At 39.2% G+C, this 19018-nt stretch overlaps 1 protein-coding gene across 1 annotated transcript in view; it reads left to right on the top strand.

The window, feature by feature from the left end:
* Positions 1-18567, top strand: part of ATG7 (autophagy related 7) — a 109093-nt gene extending 90526 nt beyond the window's left edge. Inside the window, exon 19 of the mRNA XM_086618875.1 lies at positions 17962-18567. Coding sequence (XP_086475001.1) covers positions 17962-17994 — 33 coding nt within the window. The 3' untranslated portion in view covers positions 17995-18567. The remainder of the gene's footprint in view (positions 1-17961) is intronic.
* Positions 18568-19018: the final 451 nt, after the last annotated feature.

Below are 19018 nucleotides of genomic sequence, written 5' to 3' on the forward strand. Positions count from 1 at the left end.
AATCCCTTTTTGACTGGCTGCTCTAAATAAAGCAAACAGTGGTTTTTTCTGAACTAATATCACTGATGTTATTATTGTCTGGATTAGAACTTGACTGCAGCTTGGAGACGTCAATGGAGATATACCATTCCTTTTATTGAACATGATCTTTTAGGGTTTTTTCTTTGTGAAAACCAAATCCTACTCAGTTATTTAATGGGATGTGAAGCCTAGGCATAGTTTTCTGTTCTGAAGGGTTTGAATTTAAAACAAGCTTAAATTAATTTTTTATTTCTTTTTATTTATTAATTAATAATTTATTAAAGTAAATATAAATAACTTAACCTGCCACCTAATATTGTATCTTTCTTACCTGCAAAGGCTGAAGATTCTCCAGAGTGCAAAATTAAGCTGAAGGGAAGAGTATATGTTTCCATACAAATAAAACATTTACTTATGGTGCCACATTGGTCCTTCCCTGTACACAACAGAACCAATATACCTGTGGGCTCTGTGAGCCACACCATACTCTAGATGAGACAGAGATCCAAACGCAGTGAGATTTGTATGCTAATTTGTGTATGGATTCGTGTAATATTTTGCTGGTTGTCTTGACCTTAACGCAGTCTTGTGGATCAAGATTGACCCACGTTGAAAAGGTCACCATGAAGCTGCTCTCAACAGAGCTGGCACCTCACGTGTCATTTCATAATCAGTGTATAGATGCATCTTGAAACTCTTTTCCTTCCGGTAATGCAATATAGGTAAAAGAGAGGGGATGTGTTGCAAATGGAGGTTTCCAAAGCAGAAAAACAATGTTTGGGTGTTTGTAGAGTGCAAAACTGTACTTACTCCTTGCATAGTTGGTTTACGTGAGGTCCACCTCAGTGCTGTTTCTAAATATGTTTTTGTGCCATGCAACATGTTCTGTGGGTGAATAGTGTTTGGCTGTTTTGGAATATGGATTAAAAAACTTGCTAGAATATAGAATCGTGGAATGGTTTGGATTGGAAGGGACCTTAAAGATCATCTAGTTCCAATATCTTAGAATGAATCCTGCCCCATCCTTTTTAAATGAAGAAGCCAATTTGAATTCATCTTCCAGTGTCAGCTGCTGCCTGTTCTGCTTGCCATGCTGTGGTTCCCTGGGTGTTTTAAATAGATTATTGCTGTCCTCAGTGGGCACTGAAACTTTGAATGTGATTGTTTTGAAATTTCACTGAGGCATACTTAGGCTCTTACAAAATCCCTCGCAGACGTTAGCGTGAGCGTGTTGGCACTGCGTGTCTGCTCGGGCTCTGAGATTTTCTTCGATTGCTCGTTTGTGTGCTTCTGTTAAAAGATTAGTTGTCCGTTAGCCCGATGTACGGGCACCCTGTGCACTGGTGTGTGTATGCCTGGTGTTCTGGCTGGAGGAAAGGGGTTTAAAAACCAGCTTCAAGAACTGTTTGACCTATGTGGAAACAGACTGCACAGATGTGTTGTAATATCCTTCCCACTTCAGCAGACATGACTAAACAGACTTTGTCTGCTCTGAACAATTAAGATGTTTGCCAGTGTGTGCGGGGCCCTGTGCAAGTTCCAGCTTGTTCCCAACTGGTAGAGGAGGTTTTCAGTCTGCGCAAAAATGTTTTAGCTGTTCATGTTCTCTTCGTTTTAAGGTTTACTCAAGAACTGTAACTTTTCAAGGAGTGCCTTAGTCTTTGCATAAATAAAACCACTTCCAGTCTCTGGATTTTTCTAGTTTTTCTAATTCCTTGGAAGCAATACTTAACATAGCCAGAAAATGCAAACCTAGCTTTATATGAAAACAAAGTAGGAAAACTCAGCGATGTTTATACATGACCACAACAGTTTTCTTGTCATCGTGACTCACAAAAAGAATCTGAGAATTTTTCTTTAATGTGGAGGCTCTTGAATGTAAGTTTAGAACTCTGGAGTGGTATCTCCAGGATGCAAATGGAACTGGGGACTGATGCTGTGAAGCTGGTGTCGGGGGAACTGTTTGCTATTGTGTTAAATAAGACAAGGAACAGGGAAGTCACTGATAAAAGCTCTGAGAGAGAAAAGACTAGGTTTATCATGCTGAATAGTGTGATCACTGTGGGCATTGGTCCAGTGATAAGTTATTATGGGTGGTGTCCAGTTGGGGGAGAACCTGCTGTCCTGAGAGCCCTCGAAGAGTCATTTATCTGCTGAGGTAGGCTGGCAGACCGGATACATATGGGCTTTTCTCCGAGGCAGACCTGTTTCCTTTAGGCTTCCTACTTTCATATCTGTCTCATGTCTATTTGGTAATTAGAGACATTTTCTGAAGCTAGTGAATTTAAAGTATTGAGTGATCTTTAGAGAAACCACCACAGAAAATGAAGCATACAGATCCAAACCTGAGATATGATTGTTAATGGGTTGGGGTTTTTTAATGCCTCGGTATTGTTGGTTAATATTATGGAACTTTTTTAGTCGTTGAAATTTTAATTGAGCTGTGTTACTACAAAGACAAAGGAATACAAAAGTTTCCATGAGCAGCTACTTCCTTACATCGCCAAAGTCAGCGAGAGCAACAATATTTGGATATCAGATTAGCAGGAAATGACTGCATCAGACTATGACAGCTAATCGTTCAGTCTTTCAGAAACCTTTTGAACTGGAAAACAGTTCCATGACTTTCAAAAGAAGAATTATAAAGTGTGTATTTGTAATAAGTGTAGGTTATTTGTTCTGTATTAAAATAATTAGACAGGATTTGGTTAAAACTTTGCTACCTAGGGTTTGCAGCTGGGAATGGAACTTCACCGCGGTGCATGCTGAGCAGCACATGACAAAGAAATGCCATCCCCTCTTTCCCTTAGCAATCCTCCCTCCTCCACCAACAAATAAGCCTTTAAAGTAGGTAAGATTCAGTTGAGATGCTAAACTCATTAGAGGATTTAATTGTTCATGACAAATATAACTAAGTCATCTAAGTTACCTAATAATATTCATACGACTTTAATTACAACACCTAACTACCAGTTATTCAGTACGTTACAGAATCATAGAAAATCAGGACTGGAAGGGAGCTCTGGAAGCATCCAGCTTCCTCCTCAGTGCAGGGCTGAATCCGTGGGCAGCTTGTCCCAGTGCTTAACCACTGTCACTTGACATTTTTTCCTTATGTCCAGACAGAATTTCTCTTGTTGCAACTTGTGCCCATTGCCTTTTCTTCTCTCTGTACGTGCTACTCCGAGGAGTCTGTTATCTGATTCCACAGCCAATTATTTGCTGGAACAGAGAGAGGAAATACTTTACTAAGAAGTTAGAGAAGTATCTGACACAGTGAACTTTATATACCATTTATTCCCTGAATTTCTTGGTAAATCTTTATTTTCAATGCTAAGAGCTAGTTTAAATCAAAGTTGAGCCAAATAAATTTTAAAAATTTATTTTCATAAAGGGTTTTATTCTGTACTTTACTGTTGGATACAGTAACTGAAAGGAGTTACTGAATTGCCGTTTTGTTTTAGAGAAAGAAGGAATTGCTTTTTTAAAGAAAATCATTCGTTTAGGTGAAATATATGGGACTAGGAAGATTCTTCCCGTTTCTTCAAAGTTTGCCTTATCTGAAGAGTGCACAATTCTAAACCAGCTTATTCTCTCAGTTATAGCTCTGTATATCTGGAATAATTTATAAAGACTGACTATGCCAAGTTTTGTTGGCTACATAGTCTTATCAGTGGAAGAAACAGCACATGACTTGAAGACAAAGGAAAACTTTGCTTCATCTTTACAATGAAAGCGGACTGTGTATCATTATATTAAATATTGTGCAGAGGGGCAACAAAGGAAATAATTCCTGCTTTTTATATCCTGTTTTAATTCTCCCTCAAAACAAAATTGCTGTCTTTAGTAGGTTGAAGCTGTACTTAGAAATTCTACTTCAACAGCAAAATTTTATTGTAGCCCTTGTTTCTTTGATTCTTGAATGTGGTGAGTTTAGTTTTGAGCAATATCAAAGAACAAATTATCTTGTTATCATACAGTTTTGGTTGAGAATTTATCCCCTGTGGGTAGGGCAGTGTGGGAGTAACTGATAAAATAGATGAACGGACAAGGGAAGCTTTCCTTGATGGCAGAATGGCGTGCAGTCTGTAGCTTAAGACAGGAGCTGGCTTGAGCTGCACGGTGAAATAACGTACAGTGAAAGGCACAGAGTTTGTGATACAAGGGAGACCGTATTGCCAGGAGACAAAGGGGCAAAAAGATTTGTAGTTGGAATAACAGACCTAAATGGTAGATCTGGGCTTTGAATGGGACTGATGCGATCAGCATAACTCTCAGAACAGTAAGAAAACCAAGGGAATTTAAGGCATGAGGTGATGTGGGCTTTAACAAGGACCTCTGGACAAATAGGACTATGTTAAAAATGTTTATGATATTGTTTTAAATTGTCTTGATGTGTAGCTCAAAGAAAGGCAGACTCTAATATCCAGAATGGTTTGAATTACTGAGAAGAGAGAAAAAAGGAGAGGATTTCAAAGGCAGAAATGACTGGTGCTTAGCTAACACTGCCCTGCTTACGGTCATGAAGAAACCAACGTCATTTATGTCTTTTGAAACTTCTTTTCTCTAATGTTGTTATTTTTGTAGTGTCTTAGACCACAGCCTGGGTATGATATGACTGTAATTCAGATTTAGCTCCTTAGAAAATATTTTCTGTTACACCTCATAAAAAACAAAATAGGGAAAAACATCCATCTCCGACGTGGAGGAAAGCAAAACCTCAGTTCTTAGTTAAAACAGAAGGGTTTTTTGTACTGTTATAAAGAGAAAGAACTGTTTCAATGGAATTGTAATTCATTTGTTTATGACACTAAAAGAGAAACTAGAATTATGTAAGAACTTTTAAATACAATTTTCAATAAAGTAGCAGGCGTTTGAAAGGTTAACCCAAGAGAGGTGGTCAGCTTTACAGAAAATACAAGATAGTATCACTTTTCTGAGCTCCCAGTGAGGATGTTTTGGAAGAATTACTACTCCTGAGAAAACTGTGCTTTGTGTTAGATGTTTTTTGTAGGATTTTTGGGGGTTTAATTTGGGTGTTTGTTGGTGGTTTTTTTAAGTCTTCTGCATTGCACAAGAGGTGAATGCAGCACTGGCATTTTGTAAGAATATTCCATCGAGCCAAAAAAAGGTTATCAAAATGAGATGTTCAGTCAGAACGAATATGAACGAGATGATTATAGATGGAGTTGCAAGCCAGAATGCAGCTTATCAGTGAGCACTGTGCAGCAAAAGTATACCAGTTTACACAAGACAAGATCCATATTTAGGGAGCGAGATCATATGTTGCCAAAGTAAAGAGATGATCCAAATAGTTCTTGTGAGGTGTTTATTCTGGATAAAATCATTTGCCTGCCTGAGTCCTCCCACACTGTAGCTATTCAACACTATCTTACGTGTCTCAAATTTAGACTCAAACATTTAAATTAACATTATGAGAATGCTCCTTGGATGTTTTTTTCTGTTCAAAAAGATTGGAGTTGCAAACAATATATTAGTTTCAATTATTTACAGAGTATCTTTTCTGTTTTGGTTTATGTTGAGTCTTCAATTTTCCCCTGTGCACTATATATAATCACCTGTTCCTTTTAAATTCTGTTTATTATCAGTTCTGTAAGGAACTGAAGAGCGTTATAAACTGGGTAAAATGACTCATTCACTACTGAAAAGAAAACCGTTTTTTGAAGTGTAGTATGGTCCTAAATGTTTATAAATTAGTATGACCTTGGTTTTGAACATCGTCTGAAAGGTGTCACTCACAGTATATTGTCAGATGGCTGCCTGAGCCCGCTCCTCCTGGCACAGAGGGACAAGCACAGCCTGACGAGGTGGCAGCGCTGCTTTCTGCTGCGGGTTGGAGCTCTGGGGATACAGCTCAGTCGAATGCTGTCGTAGCCTGGCATCGTGTGGCCCGTGCATCCTGCTGGGAATCACAGCGTGAGAGGGTATCCTTGTAGGTCCTGACGTATTTTATGGTTTTCTGTTTGAAATATAACACTTCATTGTTCAGAATTATGCAGAACTGCCTCATAAATATGTTCCAATTTGTTCTTTGGGAGGAAGAGGAGGTGGTGAAGTGGGGAAAAAAAATGAGGTATTTAAGATAAGGTAAATTTAGTGCCACAAAAATGTACAGTATCTTTTCATAGTGCAGGAGATCTGTTGCTTTTTTTAAGATGAACTTTATGGAAAATGCCTTGAACAGCTTTGGTTTATATTCCCATTTTGAAAACATACTAACTATATTTGCTGCCCTGCAATCAAACTTTTAAAAGTAGCTTCTCACTCTGTCGTTCACAGTTGGATTAATGTGTTCTTTCTGCGGTCCCCGTTGATCCTATAAACTCAGTGTAATTGCAATCATATAATAGGCAAAAAGATCAAAGTAATCCCATATGGGGGGGAAAGAGCATTCAGAGCCAAAACAAGCTGTTTGGCTTGTAAGCAATTGGAAGCCTTTACTCCAGCACATCTGCAATGTACTCTGCGTTGCAGAGCTCCGTGGCGTGGCACGCTGCGTACTCGTGTCACTGGGATACTGTGGAAATGCTGTAACAGGGCTTTGCTAAGCTCGATGGGACTCAGTAGGCTTGTGACAAACACATTGGTTTGTACCAGGTAGATTACATTGCAGGGGCTGTGGTTGTTTCTCTTGTTTTTCAGAGCCAGGGGACACAAATAATGAAGTGCAACAGAACGGGTTTTATTTTGAATTGGTGAACAATTTGCTGCGCTCGGAGAAACAAGTCACTTGGCATGGTCATGCCATCTTCCAACAGTTTAGAGCCATCAGGCTGAAATAAGGTTCACCTGCTGTCAGGAGCTTGTTAAAATATTGCTTTCTTACTGTATCCTTACTTGCCATCCAGAGGAACCCTGACAGGCTGGAGAGGTGGGCCTGTACGAGCTTTTGAAGTTCTACAAGGCCAAGTGCAAGGTCCTGCACATGGGTCAGGGCAATCCCAAGCACAAGTACAAGTTTTCCGAGTGGAGAATGGATTGAGAGCAGCCCTGAGGGAAAGGACTTGGGAGTGCTGGTCGATGAGAAGCTCAACGCAAGCCGACAATGTGTGCTGGCAGTCCAGAAAGCCAGCCGTGTCCTGGGCTGCATCCAAAGCAGTGTGGGCAGCAGGTCGAGGGAGGTGATTCTGCCCCTCTACTCTGCTCTTGTGAGACCCCACCTGCAGTGCTGCGTTCAGCTCTGGGGCCCTCAACACAAGAAGGACATGGAGCTGTTGGAGCGGGTCCAGAGGAGGCCACAAAGATGATCTGAGGGCTGGAGCACCTCTGCTATGGAGACAGGCTGAGAGAGTCGGGGTTGTTCAGCCTGGAGAAGGCTCTGGGGTGATCTTATAGCAGCTTTCCAGTACCTAAAGGGGCTACAAGAAAGCTGGAGAGGGACTTTTTACAAGGGCGTGTAGTGATAGGACAGGGGCAATGGATTTAAACTGAAAGAGGGGAGATTTAGATTAGATACAAGGAAGAAATTTTTTACATTGAGGGTGGTGAGGCACTGGAACAGGTTGCCCAGAGAAGTTGTGGATGCTCCATCCCTGGAAGTGTTCAAGGCCAGGTTAGATGAGGCTTTGGGCAACCTGGTGTAGTGGAGGATTTCTCTGCCCATGGCAGGGGGATTGGAACTAGATGATCTCTGAGGTCCCTTCCAACCCAAACCATTCCATGATTCTGGGAATGAGAAAGGCCAACAGGAGAGCAAGTGGGTTTCTGCTTTGTTAAAGCAGGTCTAGCAGTGCAGATAAAGGGAAAATGAGAGAATGAAATAAGGTGAGTTGATAGCTAGGACACATACAAGTATTTGCAAATGATGGTTTAGTTCAATAGAAGTTGAAATTATGTCGTCAGAAAATCAAAAGTGATTTTGAAAAGGGTTACACAATCCTGAGAGTCATGCAGGGCCCTCCTAGCACAGCATCTGCACGGGATCATTAGAATTCTTGTTTGTGCAGTTGCTTCCATACTAGCAGGAGTGTTATCATAAAAATGACACTTGTACAAGTTTTCAGCTGGATCTGGGTTGGAAATGTAGTTTCAGAACTCTTTCCTGAGTCACTACAGGTTTCTAAGTGAGCGTGAGGCTGCCTCTATTGTTTAGAAAACTGTAATGTGGGAGCATGGCAAATACTTGAGGAGTGAGGCAGTGTGCTTGTAGAGTTCTGTTACTGCTGATGCACCTTGTGCTCTTGCACATTAATTTTCTGTCCATTTGAAACAATAGGGGTTCAGTAGAACTAAACCAAAACCTGATCTGCCTGTTATATTTCTAGAATATCTCTGCCTTTAATATCTAAATATTTTACTAGTTGTGCTTTGATAGCAACACTTGCCATTTTCTGGATAATATTTATTTTTATCCTATTTGATAAATGTAATGGGAAAAGTGGCATGGAGGATTTTAATAGTAATCATGGGGGAAACTGACATATAAGATATTAATACAAACGCATTTATCTTCTAAGTTTTTGAACTATATAGCGTGAAACATTTGATAAATGATACTGCAATAATGCATTTAATACTGGAAACCATCTTCCTTTATTCATTTAGTTTCAGCTGGTGTCTTCAGAAATTACTTTAGTTCCTAACTATACGAAGAGCATTCTTTTTGTGCGGGAGAGAGAAGAAAGTTTTCCAGAACTTCTTGATGCCTCCTCCGCAAGATAGAAATGTTATGTATACACCACATGTATCTCCATGGAAGCAATGATGAGATTAGTGAGGTCACTGGATAAATCAAAATTATAATGAATTGGTATTTTGATTGCTTTTCAAGTTTTCTATTAGTTATGTGTTGTATACCGAGCACTAGAGGAAATATGGTTATGCTGCAGATGTGTACAAAATGTGCATGTAAGATGACATAACTGCATGTGGGAAACCCGTGTTAGTTTTCTCTGCCAAATATTATTTTCTGATAATGGGAATTGAGCTGAATATTATTGATTTTAGAATTATTTAGAATAATGTGTGTTTTGTTTGTCTTTGCCAGCTACACTTTGTAAGAATGGAGTGTGGTTGATTACCGTAGGCGTGGGATTGAAACACGACTCGTACCTGAGTTAGATGACCTTCCAGTAATACTTTTTGTTGTGGGATTCTGTTGTCTCATCTGAAAATGGTCTGTGTGCTTTAATCAGGCAATACAACTTCAAGAATTTCTGTGGACTTCTTTCTGACTTGTAGAAGTTGAGGGTTTATTTGAAAATACAAGAGAGATTTTTCCAGTTCTGAAGGGTCTTCTTGATATTTGACAGTCTGGCTTTGTGATATGACACGATTTCCAAATACCGATCTTAGTTCCTTCTTCCACCCCAAATCTCTCTCTCCACGAAGAGTGGTGAGATGATTGAGTCTTCACACAGACTGTCACAGCAGCATCCAGGAGCGCATCCTCTGTCTGACCAGCCATCTAGTTGTGGGCTGAATTTCTGTTGAATATAGGGGTTATGTGGTTTATTAGGTGAACAGAACTGTACCTTTATAACTTCGCATCATAGAATCATAGAATGGCACAGGCTGGAAGGGACCTCAGAGATCATCTAATCCAACCTCCCTGTCATGGGCAGGGACGCCTCTCAACTAGACCAGGCTACTCAAGGCTCTGTCCAACCTGGCCTTGAACACCTCCAGAGAGGGGGCATCCACAGCTTCTCTGGGCAATTTATTCCAAAGTCTTACCACCCTCGTACTGAAGAATTTCTTCCTAAGATCTAATCTAAATCTGTTCTCCTTCAACTTAAACCCATTTCCCCTTGTTCTATCAGTGGACACTCTTGTAAAAAGTCCCTCCCCAGCCTTCCTGTAGGTTCCCTTCAGGTATTGGAAGGCAGCTATTAGGTCCCCCCTAATAAGTCTTCTCTTTTCAAGGCTGAACAATCCCAGCTCCTGCAACCTCTACTCGTAGCAGAGGTGCTCCAGCCCCTGGCCCATCTTTGTGGCCCTCCTCTGAACACGCTCCAACAAATCTATGTCTCTCTTATGGTGGGGACACCAGAACTGGACGCAGTATTTGAGGTGGGCATCTTTAAGCATCTTTAAGCTGTTGAAAAGGTTGGAAGTAGATGAGTCTGCTGTTCCTGTCAGGAAGGTGCTGATGTCTGTCAACCATGCGCAGGTGCTATAAAGAAGCTTTGGGAGGATAGCGATGATGTGGTAATATCCACAAATTTATGGATATGTGATGGGTATGGGCTGATTTGACAAAAATGAACCTGGTTTCAAGAGATGATTTAATCTTATGTTTGGAGCTAAAGTAAAACACTGGAGCAGGATTCTTAGAGAGGCTGTGAAATCTCAGAAATATTTAAAACTCAACTGGACAAGACCCTGAACAAGGTGATCTTGCTGGCCCTGCTTTGAGTGAGGAATTGACAAAATGATTTCCAGAGTTATCCTCCAATTGACTTTGGTCAATTCTGTGACCCCATATTAGACTACTGAGTGTGCCTTCAGTTTTATAATCCCTTTATTGTTTCTGAATTGTTTATTTCTGAAATTCATTTGAATAGCTTGTGTAGTAAAGCACTGCTCTTTTTTGATCACTATCAAATGTTTGATTCTGTATGACCCGAAAGCTAATTTACAGGCCTTAGCAGTTATGCAACACCTGTGAATTAAAAAGCTGTAGTGGAACGTGACAAGCTCTTGATTTACAGCAAAACAAATGCAGTCGGTGTAGTTGGAATGGCATAGAGTCAGGTGTGTAAATGGTGTTAATTATTCTGAGAGCTCCTCTTATGTATATGATCTAGATTTCCTGGACAAGTCTGTGAAACCCTTGAAAGTAAGTGTGTGTTTACATCTACGTTGTGATTTTCTTGCAGGATTGAGCAATGTCATTAATATAGACATAAGCATATTTTTATTTTTAATGTAAAATCTGAGCATATCGGAGGAGGAAGATGATAGAAGAATTTGAGTGTATACTTTTCTATACTATAATGTTTTGATTTTCATTTCAGTCAAAGGGTTTATATCAGATCTAATCATTACTGTGACAGTATTACATTAGTTGTGGCTTTGTTGGATAGTTGCCTTTTGGTGGTAGTAAAATGAAGTTTAAAATCCCACGCAAAATAGAATAATGTAGTCATCAAACCTGCTTGGTGGGGGGGTGATTGTTTGTTTTCTCACTTGTTTGTTTTCAATTTTTAAGAGCCTGAGGAAAAGAAAATAATAGTAGAAACTGCCTTAATAGTAGAAACCATCCTCTTAGCTATACATCATTTGAACAACTGAAGCTCTGTGTCCTGAAAAATGGCGTTTTCAGCTCTAAAGCACTTTTAGAAGGGGTTAGAAATTGGTTTTGTATTTGCTTGCTTCTCTGCTTTGTTTTTTTTCTCGTAAAACAAGAAACAACGGAAGGAAATGTGTCTGAGGCATTCTTATACCAAAAAAACCCTACCATGCATATTTTTTTGTTGCTTTTGTTGTATTGTTTCATTGACTGTTAGTCATGTAAAAAAAAAATCCTTTTTATTAATGTTTTCATATAATCTGATTAATACCTAGGAAAACTGCTGTAAAACAGAAGGGACTAATTACTGACCAGTGCTACTATTTGTATGTTTGGAACATATTATTAGAGGGTATTAAAAAGGCTTTTGAGCTAAAGGTTTACACTGTAAACAAATACTTTCTGTACTGTTTACTTGCCTTTTTCTGTTTTGTTCTTAAACATATCTTTCAAAGTATTTGGAATCTTCAGATGCCAGTTCTACCAGATATTTAGAAAAAAATAGTTTGGTTTCAAGTGTCTGAGCCAGCTAAGTCCATGTGCTAAGGAGCTTGCTGAATATGTGCATTGACCAACTGTTGCAGTAACAGCTCAAATGTAGGTAGGTCAAAGTATAAAACCCATCTCGGAAGAGGACATTTTCAGGAAAAGACTGTGATCCCTCTGTCCCAAGCTCCCAGAACACTAGATGCTGGATAAAAAGGATAAAAACATTGAGTAAACGGTAAAGGGATAGAAATTAGCTTGATAGAATGGAGAGCATCAGAGGAAAAAAGAAGAGATGTCCTGAAAGGTGATGGTAGGGTTCTTAAACACACTTCATCTGACAAGATGGAAATCAGTCGGATGGTTTTGAGAGGGGTAGTGTTTGCAGTTTGTATGAAAAGTGAGGCCACTCATGAGAAGTATTACATACATTTAAGAGAATTGCATGCAAGAGGAACTCAAATGGTTGCTGTTGGTTGAGATCAAAATGAGAATGCCTCCTGACCTTGACCTAGATTTTAAGCTGTGGTTATGGGCTGAAAATACAGAATTTTGGAAAGGATATAAAGGGAAACCAAGCACCAGTCAGGGACACCGTCATTGAAAAAAAGGACACCGTTGATGGACTTGAATTTTATTGCAAGATGGTAAACTGTTCAGACAGGAAAGGCTGTGAAGGCAGAGACAGAAAAAAAGAACTTGTGTAAGTACTAGGGATGCCAGGAATTTGCCAGCTGGGTCAACTAGCTAGGGTAGGACCATTGTGTACAGGGATCTGGAAAAATTATCCATTATTTTCTCCACCTGCTATTTAAATAATGCAGCTTGAGGAAGGAAGCACAGTTTTTATAATCCTTGACTTTGATATTCTTTTTTTAAGTTTGATTTCTTTTTGTGTATGTTTAAGTTTGTAAGTCCTATATCAACCAAAGTAAGAAGTACCTGATAATCTGTAGTTAATTCTTCAGATTATAGCCAAAACTCATTTTAGCTATAATTTAATTATAGAAAGTTAGCAGCCACTTCTGAAAAAAAAAAAAAAAAAGGTAAGAGTGGATCCTTGTGGAAGAGCATTACCTTGGTTTCTTAGACAGCAAAGAAATTACCTCACCATAGAGTGCTCTGTGCAGGCTCTGACATGCGTCTCGATATAAATTCTGAACAAAACTAAGCGCTCGGGTTAGTGTAGAATACTGATCATGTTCGTTGTTCATTTACAGCTTTTTTTTTCCTGTGGGAAAGGGGGATGGGGAAGGAGTTGTTGAATATGCAAAATGCTTGAAGTGTTTTCAGTTTCAGTGAGATGAAGGGTAGTGCTTACTGTGCGTCGGGATCCAAGATGAAAGGAGGGTGCTGAACTTTGTAATTAACCCACAGTCTATGCCGTGAAGTCTGAAGAAGTCACACGTTAGAACTTGCAGGTGTTTAATGAATTTCAAGTTACAATTTCATTTCTTTTGCCATTCCTCAAAGATACAGCCAGTAGACCAAGGAGAATACTGAACAAGTCGCACGAGGCGTGTTATGCAGCCTGCTGTGTCTCGTTCATTTCTAGTACAAGTATATTTAGGCACACGTACACACACATTTTGTAAAGTAGTTTAGGCTGCCAAAAGTTCTGATGTGTTGTCTCTCTGGTAGAGCACAGAACAAAAACATGTTTAACCTAATATCTATTAAAACCCCCACATTTTATAGCTATACAAGAATTTAGTTGTTTTAAATTTAAACATATGCTTGAATGTATTCTTTTTTTTTTCATTTACTCAGATTTCCTGAGTAAGTGTACATTTCTAGATCAAAGACTAAGATATGATAAGCCTTAATTGACCTGGGAAGCCGTATGTTCTCATGTGATACTCAGCTGTGCTGTTTGATGTATGTAACGACTAATTTTTAGCCCTTGCTTCTGCCTGTAGAATTTTACTCTTTACTTACTCCTCACCGTATTTGGAGCATAGTAAATACTGTGGTTTACATCATAAAACTATTCCAGGTTTTTCTAAGCAGAGTGTTTTGGTACATGTGTATGTATAATTTATCTCAGTTGTGTGTAGAAAATAGTACATTTGGGAGTTGGTTGGTTGGTTGTTTTGTCTCTCTTAACGAGGTAGCCATTTTTGAGGCAAATCCTGCTAGATCCATGTTGGCAAGAAACTTTTTAAGAATATCCTAGGGATACATTTATATTCTTGCGAGTTTGTTTATAAGATAAACAGTCATTATCTATTTGAATTACATGTGTTAATTCTAAGATGCAAAGCCACTACCTGCTCCAGTAGGTGAACACCAATTTTGGAACCATTGTCATGGAAGTTAAATTTCAGGTACTAGGTGTTACCGTTGTATGAAGGAAATGCAAAACTCCCTATTCGGTAGGATTTATTGAACATCCAATCTGGAACTGTGTAAAATCAATCAGTGGGAACTTGTGAACAGTTAATACACAGGTGTGTTTTTCTCCATCCTTCCTATTGTATATATAAAAAAATACTTAAGAAAACGAGAGTGGGAATTCTCTTATCCTGAATAGATATAAATTATGTCTGAAATTTAAGAACTTCTGCAAAGAAGTTTGAATATAAAAGCACGTATTTGAAGAAACAGGTGCATTCAGATAATCTGTCCAGATTTGTGCAGACTGGGTTGGTTTTGACAGCTGGTTTATTATCTTCCTATTTTATGACTTCTCCTGTCATTGCCTGTGGCTGCATTTAGGTTCAACTCACCCAGATGTGCTGCAGGACAGAAGAGAAGTGAAAACAAAATCCAAATTCACAGCTTGGTTTGGATATCAGATTCTTGTCACGACAGTCATTTCAGATGTTGTCTTTCCTGGCTTTCTGTATGTCATTAAGATTTCTCCTCTGAAAAATTTCACTCTAAAAAGTAATATCTGAATTTTGCATAGTCATAGTCTATCTAGTTTAAATGTCTTTTCATAAAAGTGTGTGTTGCTGTTGACTAGGAGCCTATGATATATTGTAATTTAGCTGTCGGTACTGACATTTAACACGACCTCTTTTACACAATATCCTGTAGCTTGTTTTCTTTAGGTTAACGCGCAGTTGTTAACTTTTGTATTGAATTTTTCCCTTTTGTTTCATGTTCTTCTCTCCCCTCTGCATGTCATTTATTAAGGTACTTCTACTTTGTTCTTTATAAACCCGAGTAAGTTTCGACACATAATGCTATGCCCTCTCCCTGGAGGTGTTCAAGGCCAGGTTGGATGGGGCTTTGAGCAGCTGGGTGTAGTGGAGGGTGTCCCTGCCCATGGCAGGGGGGTTGGAACTAGATGATCTTTGAAGTCCCTTCGAACACAAACCATTCTATGATTCTATGGTTGTGACTACTCTGATAGTTAGATGAGGTGTAAACTGTCTTATAAAACTGTCTGTTCTCCTGGAAGTAAAGTAATAGCATGCTTTGAAGACATTTAAAAATAATTCTCCTCAATCCAGGATGTTTGCGTAGTGGTTAAATACCTCTGAACCTCAGTTTCAGTCTTTTTGCAAATATTTTTATGTTAAGAGCCTCCTAGAAAAGAGCTGTGCTTTAGATAGGAGCCAATCTAACTGTCATTCTTTTCACTTTCATCCTCTGCTGATGATGCTGTAGTTCCTCACTGACCTGGTGGGCACTGCTGCTGGCTCTGCAGTGCATGGGCACTGTTAGTCTTCATGTTACTTGAGGCCCTCAGTGGGTTGCCTGTCCTCCACGATTGAGGCCAAATCCAGGGAACTGCTTCCTTCCCCTTAGTTTCAGCAAAAAGAAAGCACGATGCCGTTGGAGCTGCTGTTTGTATCCTGTGGGCTGTTAGAGTAAGGCGGGCCTTGCGCACCAAGGCAGAAGGCTCTCCGAGCTTTACAGGAACTGCGGAGCAGCTAGCTGGTTCCTGGATGGAAGTATGTTCATATCCAAGGTTACGAGTGTAACTGGCACCCTTTCCAGCCTTTCTCCATAAAAACTGAGCAGGCAGAAGGCAGAGCGTCCTTGCCTTCTCACTGCACGCCGTGGGTCGGAAGGGATGGTGGGAAAGCGCAGAGCAGAGCAGCTGGCTGCGCTCCCGCTCTATCTGCTTAGTAGATAAAGAAGATTTTTTTTAGGGCTGTCGATTGGCTTCTTTCACTTTTGCCTTTGCATCACCTCGCGGTGTATTTTTGAAAGTATTTCTTGTGCTGCTTTGACAGAGAGGTGTGTTTGTGAGGGTTACAGTCTACGGGCTTTGTTTGCAGAGACTGGAGTGGGCTGGCCAAAGAGGGCTATCAGGCTGAACTTTGGATTTCTTGCTTTTTGCCAACTCGAATCATAGCATAAACTCTATTTAAAGATTTTGTTTTTTGTATTTATTTTCCACATCCTTGACCCTGACTGGTGAGCTGGACATTTGTGTTTGCCTTGGCAAGCTTCAAGCTGCTCATCTAGGGCAGGATGAAAACTTTTTTCCTTTTGTAAACAAACTGTTCCTTCAGTATTTTCCATAAGGATTTACACCACCATTTTGCAACGCTTCTAGGAATTGAGAAAATCTTGCCATTCAGAGTTTTCATTTTGCACAGCTTGTAGCACTGCATAGAAATATTTGGGTTTATATGTTTTCTGAAGTTGGATTCGAAGACCTATTTTTCAGAGTGTTTTCGAATTCCAGAAATCCTACATTTTGTCTTGAAGGGGTTTATTAAAGCTGTAAGTCAATATTCATTGTTGCCTGTCTAGAAATGGGCTTGTTTGTGTTTTTTATTGTCTAACACTAACGCATGTGTGTCAGACAATGCAACTGTGAACACTGCCCCATTGTACTAGACGCTGGATATGGGTAAAATACTCCTTTGTGCCCTGAAGAATTTACAGCCTAAATAACTGTTCACATTCTGTATTTCTTCGGATATATTTTAGTGGTCAGGATGTAAAACGAGAGAACAACTTAGCGGGTTACTTTATGCCAACACACAAGTTATGTTTTGGAACAAATGAACTGAATTTCGTTTTCCAGAGGGACAAAGGACTGATGCTGCTCCTTTTGCGTTAGGTGGTTTGCAGTGAGGGACTGGCGGTTTCGAGTGCTGTAGCCCATAGAAATGGCATTCTTGCTCCTGTAATCCAAAAGACTTGTCATGGTACTCCAGCAGTGATGCTGCTAATTTAGGCAAGTTTGAAATGCTCTGAGTCACAGGTAGTTTTATATATTATAAAATTGGTACTATGATATTATTAAATGCAACTCAAAGCTAAGTATCCATGTTAGTCTTGATCCCAGGCTACTGCAAACCCTGCCAAGTGGGAAGAGGGTACTTGCCATGAGCTAAACTTCCAAAAAATCATAAAAAAACCCCAACTTTTAAGAGCACCCACATTTCTCTGGAAGAAACGGCTTGTAGCATGTATTCGCAATATGTTCTCTCCTTCACCCTGCTCCCCGCTAAATAGTTGTCCTTGCAAGTCCTTGTATTTTTCCTCAGATCGTGCATTCTGCTCCCTGGTAACTGGTATGAATTTCTATCAGTCACCGGAGTATGTTCACAAGGATGCCAGATTCCTTGATGTTCTGTGAAAATACTCACTGTTTTCCCCCCAATCTACAAACACTTACTGAACATGGGCGAGTAGCAAAGTAAAAGTTTGATTATATTGTACTGCAGAAGAAAAAAAATCTGTGCAGTTTTGAAATTTCTTTAAACAATAGGAAAGGACGAATTTCCATATAACTTTTCATCTTTGTGCTGCTATTTGTGAGATCTACTGCTTGGGTGCAAAATTAATTCTTGGAGAACAACTAATTCTTCATTAAAGTCTTGAAAATTTTCTGCAGTGTTTAGTAAAGCGTGCTATTTATTATGAGTGATTATCCAGATTGAGTTTGTGCCAGTGAGTCAGCAAACCAAAACAAAATGTCTGGTTTTTGGTCTACGGCTTGCCGTAACTGATAATAAATAGCAAATAACCAAACTGACAGTTACAGGGACAAATGTTGAAAAGCGTATGTTAAAAAATATCCCCAAAATTATAAATAATGAGTGGTGTGTAGGTTGTTAACAGTAGAGAAAAATACTGAATTTTACGTGAAGCTCCATTGGTGCTAGTCAACAGTCCATAAACATTATTTGTTTTTCCTTTTAAACAGTAATACTAACTTTATAAAGGTATATTAAAAGCATATTTGAACTCCACAAACTAAAATTACACTTCCTTTTTTGTTGCAGATCTGGGACATGAGTGATGACGAAACAGTCTGAAAATCAGCTGAATAAGGTGGAAGATGACCTACTTTGGACTGCAGCGCTGCCTTTTATCTGTTATTTGACAAGTTAATGATTGCTTACCCGTTCTGACTGCTACAAATACAAACAAATATCATTGACATTTTGACATTAGTATCTTCACCTTAAAAGCAGTCTGTTATGGATATAACTCTCTACATTTTCATTTTTATTATGTAAATAACTAAAGCAATGTGGTTACGTTTAAACCTTGTCTTTTTTTTTTTTCTTGGTTTCTAAATACAGCTTACATATAAAATATGCTGCTTAAGTAAACTTTAGTGGTTTATTTGTCCCAGTTTTTATTTCACTTGCCCATGGACGTGTCCAAGCAGCATGTCTAAATGTCTTTCTTCATCTTTCCCAGATTTGTGCCCCTTTAGTTGGATTTTACTGTTAAAATTGAGAATATTCTGCTCTTGGGAGTTAAACTGCATCTTTAAAGGAGAGCAGGAGTAGGTAAGAACCTACACCTACTGCCTACACCACATTGCTTGCTGTTTCAAAGTCCATATTTATAGTACAATTGATTGTTCTTGCCTGTGTCAATGGAGGTGTTATTCTCTGTAAAGATCTCGTAACTTCATGCTATGGAAAAAATGTGGTTTGAATTATTTTTGCACAGGAAAGACCAAAACACATTGGTATCATGATTAGGCACCCCCGAAGTTTAGAGAAGGCTCTGATATATAGTAAAAATTGCTTGGGGAGGGGTGGGGTGGGGTGGATCATTGACTCAGTCAAAACTTGTAGAGAAATGCTTAACTGAAATAAGAAATTGGTTCTCTGACTTTGCTATTCTTGGATGCTGTCATGAGGTACTTTACAGGTAAGAGTTAAAGAGTTAAAAAAGAGCAATTCTGATTTTCATTTTGGTTGGATTTTAAGTTTTTCAATTTTTGCAGCATCAGGAATGGCATCAGAGATTATGGCTGAGCACAAACAATAGTTTGAGAATCCTTGCGTTGAAAAGATTTGAGAAAAAAGGATTTGTAAAATA

This window comes from Tauraco erythrolophus, chromosome 12 (genome assembly GCF_009769465.1).
Source record: "Tauraco erythrolophus isolate bTauEry1 chromosome 12, bTauEry1.pri, whole genome shotgun sequence".
Taxonomy (NCBI): Eukaryota; Metazoa; Chordata; class Aves; order Musophagiformes; family Musophagidae; genus Tauraco; species Tauraco erythrolophus.